We start from the raw sequence: 15,678 nt of genomic DNA on the forward strand, positions 1-15,678 counted from the left end.
ATTACCTCCGGCTCCCTGGGGGTACATTTTATTTGGTACCGTCATCCAGGTCCCACGAGTGATACCCCATGTGAGTACTTCTTCCCTTTCAGCACTTTGTTGGTGTAGACTCTTGTATGTATTTATCAATGTCTTTCTCCATGCTTCCATCAGATACGTTAACAATCAACCAACATTGTGGCCTACGGTTGCTGTTACTCCTAAAACTAAGTAGTCACTCCATATGTTTTGTACTCACAGGTGTTCCCTATATCAATTGGTCCTGATGAGAGCCCGCATTGCAAAGAGGGTCGAAATGTTGTCAACATTTTTCAAAACAAACCAATTATCTGACCTATTTGATTGCTAAAAGGGTTTGCGTGCAATAGATATAAAAAAAATGTAATTGATTGTTTGTAACAGTTTGGAAACCGGTCTTTCTTTTTTGTATTGTTTATATAATTGTATTGTCCTTCCTGGTTTGTTTTCTGCTTCCATTTCCCGTGGGGCGCTGCATTTGTATTGTAAAATACAGTTTATTATTCTTTTTGCCACAACCAGTGTTTGACTACTTTGTGTTGCTTTCTCTCTCTACATCCTTCAACACTCATTGTGCGCTTGTACTCATTTTTGCATCAAGTATACATCTATATTTCCAATAAAAAAACTGTTCTTTCTGATATTGTTTAAAAGCTCTGGTTCCTTTTGAGTAGGGTTGCCTTTTTTTTTATTTGTTAGAATTCCTGAAAAGTAGGGTGTGGGTGATAGTGCAGCAGCCACCAGGTCATCAATACAAACTTTCACTAAGCATTTCTGTCTGGACATCCAAGGCAAAAGTGGGACGAAGAGTACTAAGATTTGTGAACACACTCTACAGGACCTAGCCTACCCACAGAATAAAATAATGGTATATAATTGATGCATAGCATGTGAATCCAGAAAAGATTCACACTGCAAAACAAAATGGTTACTTACCGGTGAAGGTAGTCTTTCAGCTTGAAGACCTTTCTGGAGTCTCATGCGACTCACCCACCTCCACCAGTAGAGTTGTATTTACAAAGAAAGCACAGGGAGAGAAAAATATTGCAAAGGATAAAGGAAACGTAACATGTCCATTCTCCAGTGAAAAAAAGAATAAAAAAGAATCTGAAGATGGCGATGCAATGCAGGGTTTCCAGTGGGCACCTGTAAGGTCACACAAGGAGGTGCATGAGCCCAAATGGTCGACACCCACTAAACGAGCAATTGCGATTCAATAGGTCTCGCATTTTACAAATGCTTGTTTGTAAAAGCACCCATGAGGCACTTTCACTTTAATGTCGGCCGCGCCCATTTCCTTCGACGAGCCGTCTCTAAAGAAAAGGGCGCGGCTGCCATAAAAGTGAAAGCACGGTATGGGGTGCTTTTACAAAAAGAAGCATTTCTTTGTCAACTTGACAACCGCTTTTTTTGTAAAGCCAAGGAGACATTTTTGCAGAAGGTCGATTATATTTCAATTGTTCATGTTGAACATATTAATCGTCATATGTACAATCACATGAGGAGGTAGCACTGTGTTACATTAAATTACATTTAACCGAAAATATACTGTGTGCACGTGCTCGTGAAGTTTTGGTGACGGTGCAAGTGACACGTGAGTCGGTATATACAGCGATTGTGGTGGGCGCAACAAAAGGTAAGTGAACATAAAAATCTTTATACAATTTGAGATACCCAAACAATTAATGGTCCATGGATAAAGAGAAGTAAGGTAGGGTATCTGGTATATAAAGGTGCCAGGAGTTCCTCTGCGGACACAGTATATTTTCGGTTACATGTCATTTAATGTAACACAGTGCTACCTCCTCATGTGATTGTACATATGAAGTTTAATATGTCCAACATGAACAACAGTTGAAATACAATCGATCTTCTGCAAAAATGTCTCCCTGGCTTTCTTCCCTCTTGATTTAATCCTTGGTAATTAATTGTGCCTATTATACTTGTATGCCAAATAATACCCTTGCTTGAGACACTGTTGTTTTACACATTATTGCCCTAGTCTCCATGTGGTTTAAGGGTTACCTCCTGTAGTCCGATACTGCTATTTTTGTAAAAGCACCTCATGCAGCAGTTTCACTTTAATGGCTGCCGTGCCCTTTTCCTTAGCCACGGCTCGTCTAAGGAAAGGGGCGCTACCGCCATTAAAGTGAAAGTGTGGCATGGAGCAGTTTACATTTTTTTTGTTAAAAGCATGTGTTTGATGCTGCATATATGCTCTCCATGCCACTGGAGTCAAGCTAGCCTAGCTGATAAGGGGTGAAAGCCCAAAACCGGTCCTAGGATGCTTGTTTCTAGTTCAGGGAGGACCTGGCTTGGCAGTTCAGGCTGGACTGTTCCTATGGGGAACAGGGTCAAGAGTGATTTGCAAATGGCTGGGTCTAAACTGGAATGGCATGGGGAGCAAAAAAAACGAAGGATTTAGGCCCAGATCTCTGTACTGGGGTGAATGTATGACATTGTTCAGCATTGTGTCCATCAGTTGTTCTTTTTGCAAGTAAACCACTGTATGAGCATGCTGTGCTATGAAAAAAATAAAAATTAAAGTAATGGGGGAGAGTGTGTCGCAGGAGTAAACCATTTAAGCAAATAGTGCTCGGAGGCTGTAATTAAAGCCTACTGAGTAACAACACATGTAACAGGGGGTGTCCTCATGGGAGGTTACAAAATGAGACCAGGTGATACAGAGGAGGGACTACTAAACCTATTGACCAATAAAAACCAACAGTTTCCAAAGGACAATGACACAAGCCAATGTAAAATGTGGGCGGAGCTTCAAGTTCATACCTGAATACAGCATGCCTCGCAGAGCAGCGCATGCACTGCCCAGGCTCGACTTAAAAGAAAAGAGAGATGAGACTACATGTGACAATTCCGGACCCAACCACTAGATGGCAGAATAATGCATAGCATGTGAATCCAGAAAATTCTTCAATATGCTTAACTACCAATAAGTAACCATTTTGTTCCTCAGTATAAAACTTCCACCATTGTTTGATTGACCACCCCGTATTTTTGATGAAGTAGGGTTCTCTCTCTTAATTGCTAATTAAATTTAAATTAAACCTTTCGTTAAACTCGGTGTGTGGGTTTTGCGTGTTTTACTTTAACCAGGAATCTTTGGAGTGCAACACTAAAAGCAAAATGTATTTTTGCTACATACATAAGAAGCTAGTTATGTTTTGCCTTTTATTGACTCTTAATGCCTTATCAGTTTGCTTTCCCCAGGCTTCTTAAAGACAGTGTTACAGCAATGATACTTGCCATGCTGGTTTGTATTCTTCAACCACTTTAAATTTTGTTGACCCAGATGCTTCATGTCTAGGAATTCTTGGAAACAGTTGTTGCACAGCATGTCTGGGGTAATTTTTCCCCCCACTATGCATTTATTTTTTATTTCGACACGTAGTTAATGCATCTTAGCCTTAGGGAAACGGGCCATATTAACAAAAAAACTAAGTAACAGACAACAGTATGTCCATAAATAGAAATACATTAATTATAAGGGGAAAATCAGAACAGCTCTTCGTTAATGCTCTACCAAAATACCACTTTTCTAAAACCGAAAATTGTCTGAAAGTCTGGTACAAGGCAGATATGTAGTGGAAGAGAATTCCACCCACATGGATGCGCTACATGGAATCCTGTTTGGAGAAAGCAGCACAGGTCAACAGTGCACATAGAGCACATATGGCTTTACTCTCAGTCTCTTTAGATTGATGTAACAATCAAAGAGATCCGGTCTGAAATTTATTTCCTTGACCATTCATCACTTCTTCAAAGTCCAGGCACACTAAGTGGATCTAGCCATAGGATAATGCATTATTACTAGTTATAGTTTTTTTCCTCAGGAGCCCTACTGCTGTAGCAATATTGATAGGTTACCCGAGTTTTAGGAGCAACGTTTCTAGTCAGAAATTCAAGCTCAAAGAAGGAGCACAAATTTCTGCAAATGACCAAAACTGTTGGTAGACCACCAGATACAACATGAATATGTATCATGCATAATGGAAACCAGAACCATTGAATTACTGGGAATGATATAAAGTCAAAGGTCATGATAAAGTGTGGGGGATGGTACAGCTGATGGACACTTGGAATAACTTAGTATTTCACACTAGGGTTTCTTTGCCCAACATCCTTTAAGACAACGGCCAAGGAAGTGTAAGCCACTAGCAGTTGTCTACAATCTAACATCATTTGATCTACTACTTTAACGAGTACAGAATACAGGCTTGCTCCACACTTGCTAGGCAAAGACCTTTAATCCAGACCTGGTGCATAGTATAGACCGCCTTGGATGCAGTTCAATGCAGGTTGTTTGACTTTGACTTTGGATGGATTTTACTTTTCATTTCCAAATATTAATGGGCCATTGTGGATGATAACGTTGCTGCCCACAGTCGGCCCCCGAGACTAGTACAGAGTCTTGCATTAGTATTTACCAATCCGTGCCCGTACTTCCCACTTTCAGAACTCTGAAACTCGCCATTGTGGCCGAAAATGCAAAAGAAAATTATTATTGCACATCCTGTATCCATGGTAGCCCTGGCTACTAAAATGTGATGAGAGTTCAGCATAGTCATGACTTATGAATACTTTCTCACACAGAACGCTACCTGTGTGGCAGAGCAATCTAGCTGTACCGTCAGCAAGCTTTTGAGTGGCAGAAAACTAAGTATGAATGCAATGAAGGCAAGTCATGATGCTCCATTCATTTGAATAGAGCCTTAAAGGCAGTGCATGGTATTAACCACCTCAAGGATTTTTGGTTGCAATGGGTAAATGCCATTTTGGAAAGGATGTCAGTTGTAGCAAATTTGACGTACATTTTTCCACACAGATGAGAGAATAACAAAATGTCATCTGCAAACGCCTTAGATATAGGTATTCAGAGCACCTGAACCAAAGAATAAAAAGTGCACTGGGGAATCGACCAGATTCTGTGACATCCCTGGTTGGCCTAAAAAACAGAAAATGCTTGTTGTGGTTACATTCAGGACAATGGTGTGAGCTCCTCGAGTACACATTCTTTTATTAAACATTTCAAAAACTTTCAGAGGCTTCTGTTTCTAAAGATCAGTTAATTCCATGGTTACTCCAAAGAGAGGCCATTTGGGGAAGACCACTGTGTAACATACAAGCTTTTATGTTTGAGGACGCATCTGATTTAAGTCCTTTTGAGACATTTTGCTAATACATTCTAGAGCAGTTTGCAAGGTTTATATTTTCAATAGCATGTTGCAGCATAGTTTCAATCCATTTCCCTCATTTACTGATATTAAAATTGCTAGTGGTTTGATAAAAGACAATGTTCGCTTTTAGGCACCATTACGGTTCACATTCTCCTCATGTTATTTAAGTTTTAATGTGAAAGCTGTCCTTTAATTGCAGACACCGGAGACTCTGCCCGGCCATACCAAAGCAAAGGAGCACTACCGAGAGGATAATGAATGGTTGAAAGGTCAACAGATAGGCTTGGGAGCGTTTTCTTCCTGTTATCAAGCTCAGGATGTCGGAACTGGCACACTGATGGCTGTGAAGCAAGTAAGTGTCCATTGCAGTTTATTAACTGTTATGCAACTAAATGAACATAAAGCATAACATTCTTTCCTTTATTCATCTATTAAATTACTCTTATAGATTGAGGATCATTATGCTTGAAGTTCAGTTAGTACATCCTGCAACCGGTAGGGAACCAGTGCTCTATAATTTGTTACATTTGTGTTTTACGTAGTAAGGTTGGTATTTTTATTTTAAACTGCCCTTATTAGCTTTTACATGTTCAGCGGTGCGTTTCTCATTTTATCAGTTTTACATATTTCTCGTGTTACACTCATAAGTCGATAATCCTATCAGTGGTGCAGGTATCGTGTCAATCCCGCTAGGTAAACCATACAGGAGTCCCAACCCTTTCCTTATCAGTATTTCCTGTGCATACCCTACGCCCGGATGGGCCAATAAACACTAGCTCTTAACTCAACCATTTATCAACTACTGTCCCCGGGTTTGGGCTAAGTACTGTACTGTGGTGTGTTCTGTGGGCCATGAAGTGTGCCCCGCGATCCTCTGTGTGCAACTACCTGTATACTTTGCCATGGCCCAATGGCTGTCGCACGCAGCCACCTCAGTGAAGGTCACCCTTCCATAAGACCGAGAGACCCTCCTTCAGAAGTGTCAACCTGCTGCCATACTACTGTTTCACCACATCCGTTCAGCAAGAGGCTCCCTGCAGAGCCCTCTGCGTTCTTCCTCCCTGGGAGTCGCTCCTTCCACCTGTGCCCAGCAGATATCTGGCTTCCACCTACTATGTAGTGGGCCTGTCGAGGATCTCTAGTGTTGTGCGATATCCCGGCGGGCTACTCCCTGGACTAAGTGCAGTAATTTAGTACTGGTTGTTTTTCAGGGGGCCCCCTGTGCAACCCCAAAAGACCGAACTTTGCGTTATATAGCTGGGTCCTGTTCAGTGCGTGCTCTAGCGTCTCTATGACTTTCATCCAGAACCTCTCTATAGTTGGGCATACTACCACCATGTGCAAACAGTCCATATCCGTGACTGTACACAGGGGGCATCCCAAATCAGTAGTCTGTAACATCACATTTAGCTTGTGGGGTGTAAGGTATGTCAGTGCAGGTAATTGAATTGTATGAATTTGAATCTGGTGTTGCTTGTTTACTTAAATATACAAGCTAGAGTCCGCTCCCATTCCTTTGCCACAAATTGCCTATTGAGATAGGTCTCCAACTTAGTCCGAAGGTTCGGTAGCGTGTGCATCATCCAAGTATGCGTCCTCTTGTATCGCTAGGAGAAAAAAAAGTGGCTCTTACTTCCAAAAGGCATCACTTTCTGCTAATAAGTTGTGGGTGAGGGGGTTTCTAGGTCCACTTCCCAAATAATCTGCGCAATCCTCATATAACTGCTCCATTGATCAGGCATTGTTATCGGAGGCAGCTCCCCATCATAAGCTCATTTAGTGTGTTCAAGGAGCTCTCAGTGTAACAGTCACACAGTGTTATTTCTGCTGCTGACCAAGCTGCCCTTTGCTGGTCTGTCAGACAGCCACACTCAGCCTCGGCAGCCCCACCAGTTGGGTCCCTGAGTGTATAATTAAACAAATCCCACTCTGTGAATGACCCCTTTTCTCCAACGAAGGGAAGTGCAATGGATCCTCGGTTTACAAGTCGGTGTACTTGTTGTCCCCAAAAGCACGGCAGGGATCAGCCCCTCTCTACGTGCGGCTCCAAATCATCCTAGCTCCTATCAGCCTTGTCCTGCCACCCAGCTGGCCAGCCACTGTATTTGTGCCGCATAGTAATAATAATCAATCATGGGATACCAGTCCCCCTTTGTTCGTCATCTTCTGTAGTATTCACAGTGCCACTCAATGTAAGACTTACATTTTTGATCACTATATGAATCATGTCATTACAAAGTAGACAGTGCCATAAGGAGCCTTTATATAAGAATTAAGGATTGTTTTTCATCCCTCAAGAAAACAGTGTTGTATGGCAAAGCTGGACAAGAGTTACATCACTTATGAATTAAGACAAAACACTGCTGAGTACTTGCAGCATTGTAAATACTATTTATTGACTACAGTGTCTGAATCTAGCTTGGTTCTTAAAACATATTTAAATCTTTATTTCGATAGGGCAATATCTTGTTTCCGCCCAGGAGAGTACACTGAATCATAACTATAACAACTGGTTCTGCAAGACTGCTCCCAGAAATTGAAGTCATTCTGTCCATTTATCCACCTCTAAAGAAAATACAAACACAATCTGCCACAACTTTACAGCCAGGTTCTCAAAATGTTTTCAGAATAAGTTATTCTTTTTAAATGGGTAAAGTAACGAGCTTCAAGATGTGTCTAAATATATATGATCTCACTTTGGAAATAGAAAGGCAATAAACAGCAGCCCAGCTTGCTTCAGAGAACAAACTAGTGTAAGATGGAATTTAATGCCATGAAGGAAGTGTTTTGCACTGCACCAGTGCTCGGCACACCCGGCTCCTGCAAGAAGTTAGTCAGGCAGACTCATACTTCAGAACATAGTGTAGTTGCAGTGCCGCTGAATACCGCACGGTATGTGCTCTGACCCATAAAAGGTGGCTAGCCCCCAACTGGTGTGTTTAACATTTAAATAAATCCATAGTAATATAGCACAAAATCTACACCCAAGTCACATGAGTGGATTTCATTAGGTAGCTACAGGCCTGCAGTTGCACCCCTAGGGAGACGGCAGCAAAAATTCCTCAGCAGAACATACCCAAGGAAACCTTGTGTAGGTGAAGCTCATAAGGCCTGGGTACGTAATACATTAAAGTAGGGCAGTTCCAAAATGAAATGAAAGTTCCCTTGAGTGGCTAGATTAAACATATTGTTTCACTATATAGGCTGTAGTTGCCTGTCCTTATAGAAAAAACCTGTTTGGATTACTTGTCCTTAGATGGGCTTGGTGGGGGAAGCTATAGAGAAACCCAGCTCACCCTTGAAATATTTATCCAAAGTTTAATTCAGTATCGACTATAGATTTTTGATAAAATAGACTGCATAGGATGAATGAGTAAAAACAAAAATGTTCGACCTGGCATCTCTTGGCGCGTTTTTCCCTGCCTTTTTGCCTCTGATCTCTTGTTTTTGACTGTGTGCTGCATTTCGTTGTTGCTTATGTTAGGACTTTGGTGGGCACTTTACCACTGCTGACCTGTGCTAAAGTGCAAGTGCTTTCTGTCTAAAATGTATTGGTAATTTGTTTCTCCATGATTGCCATATTTGTTTTACTACTAGGTCCCTAGTACAGTGCACCATGTGTGCCCAGGGCATGTAATTCAAATGCTACTAGTGGGCCTGCAGCACTGATTGTGCCACCCACATGAGTAGCCCTGCAAACAGGTCTCAGCCTACCATTTCAGTGTCTGTGTGCAGTTTTAAACTGCCCTTGTCGACCTGGCAAGTTCACTCACTTGCCCGGCCCACTCCTTCCATTTTATTACATGCAAGACACCCCTAAGGTAGCCCCATGTGCAAGATGCAGTGTATTTAAAATGTTTGGCATTTACTGTTGTGTTTTGCATATCCTGGTAGTGAAATACTGCTAATTTCGTTTTTAACTACAGCAAAGCCTTGTAACATCTTACAAGTGTATCTGCCAATTGGGAGCTAATAGAAAATTGGAGTTTGATGTCTCTGCACTCGCAATTTAAAAACACATTTTTTTAGTGAAGTTAGTTTTTAAATTGCAGGTCTGAAAATGCCACTTTTAGAAAGTTGGCATTTTCTTATGGAAAGATTCTGTGCCTATGGAGTACACGTCTGGGTGAGGATGACACTTCTGCTGTTTGTGCATTCAATTTAGACAAGTCACACAAAGGGTGCTGAGGTGTGCCCTGCATATCCTGATGGCCCATCACCAGGCTGATTGGTTTTCCTGAGCTAGGTGGTGGGAGCCGTTGACACTGACACCTTAATAGGGCTGCGCCTGTCCTCTCACAGTCGTTTCCACCTCCCCATAGTGTGTCTGGAGCCAGTGAAAGGAACGCTCTTGTTCAATGCAAAGACTTTTCTTTGAAGTTTGCCTACTTCAAAGGCTGAAATGAGTTTAAGTACTGGACCTGTGCCACCATATACTCAAGGTTGAGGGCATTCTTCAAGCAAGAAGAGCTGGATAGCTGTCAGGAGGGACTTCCACTTAGCTGTTTGCTCTGCTGTGCTGTGAGTGAAAGGACTGGACTTTGCTTTCTACATCCTGTTTCCAAGGTTCTCCAAGGGCTTGAGTTGAGCGGAGCAAAGGGCACTGCTCTTGAAGAGCACGACGCCCCGCCCCTACGTACACCACAGCTGCGGCCCAGCCGATGCCAGAGCTTCTGCATCGACACTGCGGATCCGAAGCCTCGTGGCCTGACTTTTTACGCCGCTTCACAGTAAGGAACTGAGATACTGCTCCTGCCACCGCAGCCTCACCTCTCTTGCAGCAGTAAGGAACTGACGCATCACCTCCCAGGCAGTAAGGAACGGACACCTCACCTTCCTTGCAACTGTAAAGAACCGACTCCACACCAGCCACCGCGAAGCCTCACCTCCCCTGTGTTTACTTTACACATTACCACTGGGATAAATAAGCCTTATTGCTCTGTGCGAAGTTATCAAGAGGATGATCAGGGGTTATTTTAGGTGCGTGACTTATTTTCCCTGACTAGAGTGGTAGGTTCTGTCTGACTTAGGTGCGCATACCCTAGCCAACCAGAACCACCATTTCTAACAAACACTATAAGCTGTAAGCCATGTTTCTGATGGATACATCTGCCAGTGGATTCCTCACCTTGTGAATATCCCCAGCACCAGCATTCCACGGAATTTTTTCCCTAGCTCTCTACGCCGACGTCGGAATACCTTGGCTCCGCTCGCAACTCCGTATGACGTCACCGGAGCCATAAGAGAGCCATGTCGGCGTGATGACGTCAGTTCCCTTTTTTCCGCGCCATAGACGTGTAGCGGTTTTCCAGCACTCTCCTGCTACTTTGTTGTCTTGTAGTGGGTTACTGTTTCTGGATTTACCATGTCTTCGACGAGGAAGTCAGGTTTCAAACCATGTCCATTACTGACCCCCATGAAGATTGTTTGTGGTGCCTTTTTTCAGACCATGATGTGGATGACTGCTCCTGCTGCAGAAAGATGAACCCCAAGGTCCTGAAAGAGAGGGAATAGTAACTCTTCATGGCCAAGGCAAAAAAGGAGAGGTAGGAAGAAGTCGAGGCCGGAGTCGTCGACTTCACACTCTTCGAAGTCGAAGAAACACAGAAAGAAGAGAAAGCATAGCTCTCTGCGCCGATCGTCGAAGAGCAAGTCTTTGAGATCGCCTCTGCGTCGAAGTAAGGAATTTATTTCTCCTTTGCCTTCCCCTTCTCCTCGTGTGTCTCCGCAGAAGACACCTTCGCCCAGGTTGACTCCGGCGCAGTCACCAGCGCCAGTGGAGTCACCAGCTTCCGACACCGAGCCGGAGCAGGTGGAAGATCTTTCTCCAGTGCCAGCTGAACCTGCGGCTCCAGTTGAGGATGCTCCGGCTGCTCCTCAACCGGATCCAGAGTCTAATCCATACCCGCATTTCCCGACTCCGGATCCAACGCATTTCCTCAATGCTATGTATGGGGTTTTCCAAAGGGCTGCCTTCCCATCCGGCGAACCTTCTGGTCCAATGGCGTATACTTTGGGAGTGCCGCAACATTATGCTCAGGCAACTTTTATGCCCTTCTTGTCGATGGCTCCTTCATGGCAGTTCCCGGCGCCGTCTGGAGATCCATCCTCCCGGCCTCGACTGGATCGTTTGCCTTCTTCAGAGCCTCCCTCGATGCCGGTGCCGACTCAGTCTGCACCGCGTCCGGCGCCGCCGACTCTGCGTTCGCCGCCGACGCCGTGCCCTCGGATCCGTTCTCGGAGAGAGGCACAGAGGATTATGGAGGAGGAACGATATAGGGAGGAAGTGGAGGAAGGTGAAGTTGGTGATTCAACTGATGAGTTTGAAGGCATTCAGTATGCAAGTGGACTTGATACTACTCCAGAATGGGAGCATTCTTCTGCCAGATCTTCTCCTCCACAAGAGTTGGCTCCTATCATTCAGTCATCAGAAAGGCTGCAGAGTTGTTGGACTTACTGTTGCCCTCTGCAGAGTACAAGCCAAACCTTTTAACTGAAGTCCTTCATTCACCATCTTCAATTGTTGAGCCCTTTTTGCCCTTTAATGAGGCTATTTTAGAGCCTGTTATGGGCGTTTGGCGCAAGCCACTTTCTTCGCCTGCAGTCTCTGGACAAGTGGCAAGGAGGTATAGAGTAGCTCCGGGGGACCCGAGTTTCCTTTCTTCTCACCCTTCACCAGAGAGCCTTGTAGTGCAAGCTTCCTGCTCGAAGCAATCTTCAGGTGCCTTCCCTCAAGCACCAGCTGACAGGGATTCTAAAAAGATCGAACAATCAGCTAAAAATGTCTTTTCATCTGGAAGCATGGCGCTTAAGTCGACTAATGCCACTTGTTTATTGGGGTGCTACGTTCATGCTTTGATGGACTCGGTGAAGCAGTAAGCCCCTAAACTGCCTGACGAGGAGAAGGCCTCTTTTATGGAGGCTGTTACAGACACTCAAGCTGCCGCCAGGCAGGTTATTCTGTTGGGCCTAGTCACGGCTGATTCTGTGGCTAGAATTATGGGGTCTTCAATAGCCACTAGAAGGCAGGCTTGGCTTCGTTCTTCCGGCTTCTCTGCTGATGTTCAGGCCACTCTAGTCGACTTGCCTTTTGATGGGGAAAAGCTTTTTGGGGAAAAAGCTGATTCCGCCTTATAAAGATTTAAAGATAGCAGGGTTACTGCGAAATATTTGGGTTTGCAGACGCTGGCTAAGGGATTTGGCTTCAGGAAGTATAGAGGAATTGGGAGGTCTTCTTTCCGTTCCTTCCGTCAGCCTCGGCAACAGCAGCAACAACAGCAGCAGAATCTTCTCTATAGGTCATATAGAGGAAGACAAAGGGGCCGGAGAGGTTCGGGTCGCAATCCATCCTCATCTTCTGCCTCTGAAGATGAGGATGCCTCTGTTCCCAATGAAGCAGCCCTAGATCCCCCATCCTAGATCATGTGAGACCTGGGGGGGGGGGGGGGTCGGCTGTCCCACTTTCTGCAAGGTTGGAAATCGGTCACAACGGACCTTTGGGTTTTAAACCTCGTAGAGAATGGGTACGCCCTTCCCTTTCGGGAGTTTCCTCCCCCTAACCCTCCTTGCCAAGGTTTTTGCTCAGAGGACCATCTGCTTCTTCTGCAGAAGGAGGTTCTTGCATTGCTTCAAAAAGGTGCAATAGAAGTGGTTCCGGAGCAGGAAAGGGGTCAGGGATGCTACTCCCGGTATTTCCTGATTCCCAAAAAGGACGGCAGATTGCGTCAAATCCTGGACCTCAGTGTCTTGAATTTTTACCTGAAACAGGAGAAATTCAACATGCTGACCCTTGCACAGGTTCTTCAAGCGTTGCAGCAAGGAGACTGGATGGTGTAGATCGACTTGCAGGATGCGTATTTCCACGTCCCAGTCCTGAAGTTGCACAGGAAGTATCTCCGTTTTACGGTTGGGTCACAACACTACCAGTTTGCGGTCCTCCCGTTTGGTCTTACTACTGCACCTCGAGTCTTCACAAAGGTGATGGCAGTGGTGGCTGCTCATCTCAGGAGGTCGGGGATTCCGTTCTTTCCCTACCTGGACGACTGGCTTCTGAAAGCAGAGTCCCCAGAGATGGTGCAACATCATCTGCATGTAACATCTCAACTGTTATTCGACTTGGGTTTTTCGATCAATGTGCCCAAATCTCACCTGGTGCCCTCTCAACGCAACCTGTTCATAGGGTTGGTACTGGACACTACTGTGTGTCGAGCATTTCCTCCTCCTCAAAGAATTCTCGACATTCAGGAAATGATCCCTTTATTCCACAATGGAGCGGCTGTTCCAGTTCTGAAGGTCCTTCGCCTGCTCGGTCTGTTCGCCTCCTGCATTCTGTTGGTCAACCATGCATGCCGGCACATGAGGGCACTCCAGTGGTGCCTCCGCTGGCAGTGGTATCAGCACAAAGGAGATCTCAGGGAGTTTGTGAGGATCTCCAGAGAAGCTGCAGCAGATCTGTCTTGGTGGAGTGTGGGGGGCAATCTGTCTCAAGGAAAGCCCTTTCATCTTCCTCCATCGGTGGCCACAGTGATAACGGATGCCTCCACCCTATCAATTTCAATCTTCTGGAATTGCGGGCGATACGTTTGGCGCTCAAGGCCTTTCTCCCTTCCCTTAGCGGTCAGTCGGTTCAAGTCCTGACGGACAACACTACCGCGGTGTGGTATGTCAACAAGCAGGGAGGAGTAGGGTCGTACCGTCTCTGCAGAGAGGCGTTACGGCTCTGGTCCTGGTCTCAGGATCATCGGATTTGCTTGATGGTGAATCATCTGGCCGGGGTGCTGAACGTACGTGCGGACAGTCCCAGTCGACAGTTCTCCGCCGACCACGTGTGGAGGCTTCATCCGGAGGTGGTTAGGGGCGTCTTCCAGACGTGGAAGACTCCTCGGATAGACCTGTTTGCCACTCGCGAGAACGCACATTGACCGTCATTCTGCAGTCTCCAGTTTCCGTTGCAGGGGACGTTGGGGGACGCGTTTCAGTTGAGTTGGAGCTCACATCTCCTTTACGCGTTTCCTCCCATACCCTTGATTTCTCGGGTTCTGAGGACGATTCGCCAAGACCGGGCCCAAGTTATATTGGTTGCACCGGATTGGCCAAGAAGGGTGTGGTACACAGATCTACTTCACCTTTCGTCGCACCCTCCGCTCTGTCTCCCTCTCAGGGTAGACCTCCTCTCTGTCGGAGGGGCAGGTTCTACACCCCCACCTCCAGAGCCTGCACCTTCATGCCTGGAGATTGAACGGGGCAACCTGAGTTCCTTCTCTCTCCCGCCTGATGTGGTGGATGTTATTTTATCAGCCAGGCGACACTCCACCAAGTCTATTTACTCCTACAGGTGGTCTAAGTTTGTATAATGGTGTGGAGAGAGATCCACTGACCCTTTAAAAGCCCATCTTTCCAATGTGCTTCAGTTTGCTCTTTCCTTGGTGCATCAGGGCTGTGCTGTGGTCACGGTCAAGGGCTATTTATCAGCCTTATCAGCTTTTCTGTGTCTTCCAGATCAGCCATCTTTATTTAAATCTCCTATTGTATTAAGATTTATCGAAGGTCTTACTAACAGGTTTCCACCTACTCCTTTTGTAATGCCGCAGTGGGACCTTAATCTTGTTCTAACTTTTTTGATGGGGTCTCCTTTTGAGCCCCTTCATAGTTGTCCTTTGAGGCTGTTGTCTTTTAAGACGGTCGTCTTGTAGCCATAACCTCGGCAAGAAGGGTGAGTGAGCTTCAAGCTCTTAGTTCAAACCCCTGTTTTTATCCTTACATGCTGAAAGGATGGTTCTTAGGACCAGGGCTGCTTTCCTACCTAAGGTAGTTACTCTCTTTCATCTGGGGCAGTCCATTACTCTCCCTGTGTTTTATCCACCTCCTCATCCTTCCAAGGAGGAGGAAAGACTTCACCGATTGGACCCTAAAAGAGCTGTGAGTTTTTATTTGGACAGAACGAAGGACTTTCGTTTGGATGATCAGCTCTTCGTGGGCAATATTGGACAATCTAAAGGCAAAGCTGTGCACAAGCGCACTCTGTCCAGATGGATCATCCTAGCCATCAAGATTTGCTACGCCCTTGCTGGTAAGGTTCCTCCTGAGGGTATTAGGGCTCATTCAACTAGGGCCAAATCGTCTACCTCTGCTTTAGCCAGGGGTGTTCCGGTGGTAGACGTTTGTAAAGGCGCGACTTGGGCCTCCCTACATACTTTCGTAAAGCATTATTGCTTGGACTCTGAGATGAGGAGGGAAGGCCATTTTGCGCGCTATGTCTTGCGGGACTTTTTTGTATAGGAAGGTGGACACCCTCCTCCAGGAGTGGGACTGCTGTGGGAATCTATTCACAAGGTGAGGAATCCACTGGCAGATGTATCCATCAGAAGAACAAGTTACTTACCTTCGGTAACGCTTTTTCTGGTGGATACAGTATCTGCCTGTGGATTCCTCACTGGCCCACCCGCCTCCCCATTGTCCACCTTTG

At 45.4% G+C, this 15,678-nt stretch overlaps 1 protein-coding gene across 1 annotated transcript in view; it reads left to right on the forward strand.

The window, feature by feature from the left end:
• The window catches only part of MAP3K1 (mitogen-activated protein kinase kinase kinase 1), a 463,606-nt gene that overhangs the window by 386,539 nt on the left and 61,389 nt on the right, over positions 1-15,678 (forward strand). Inside the window, exon 15 of the mRNA XM_085631362.1 lies at positions 5,413-5,565. Coding sequence (XP_085487488.1) covers positions 5,413-5,565 — 153 coding nt within the window. The remainder of the gene's footprint in view (positions 1-5,412; positions 5,566-15,678) is intronic.

Source organism: Triturus cristatus, chromosome 2_1 (genome assembly GCF_964204655.1).
Source record: "Triturus cristatus chromosome 2_1, aTriCri1.1, whole genome shotgun sequence".
Taxonomy (NCBI): Eukaryota; Metazoa; Chordata; class Amphibia; order Caudata; family Salamandridae; genus Triturus; species Triturus cristatus.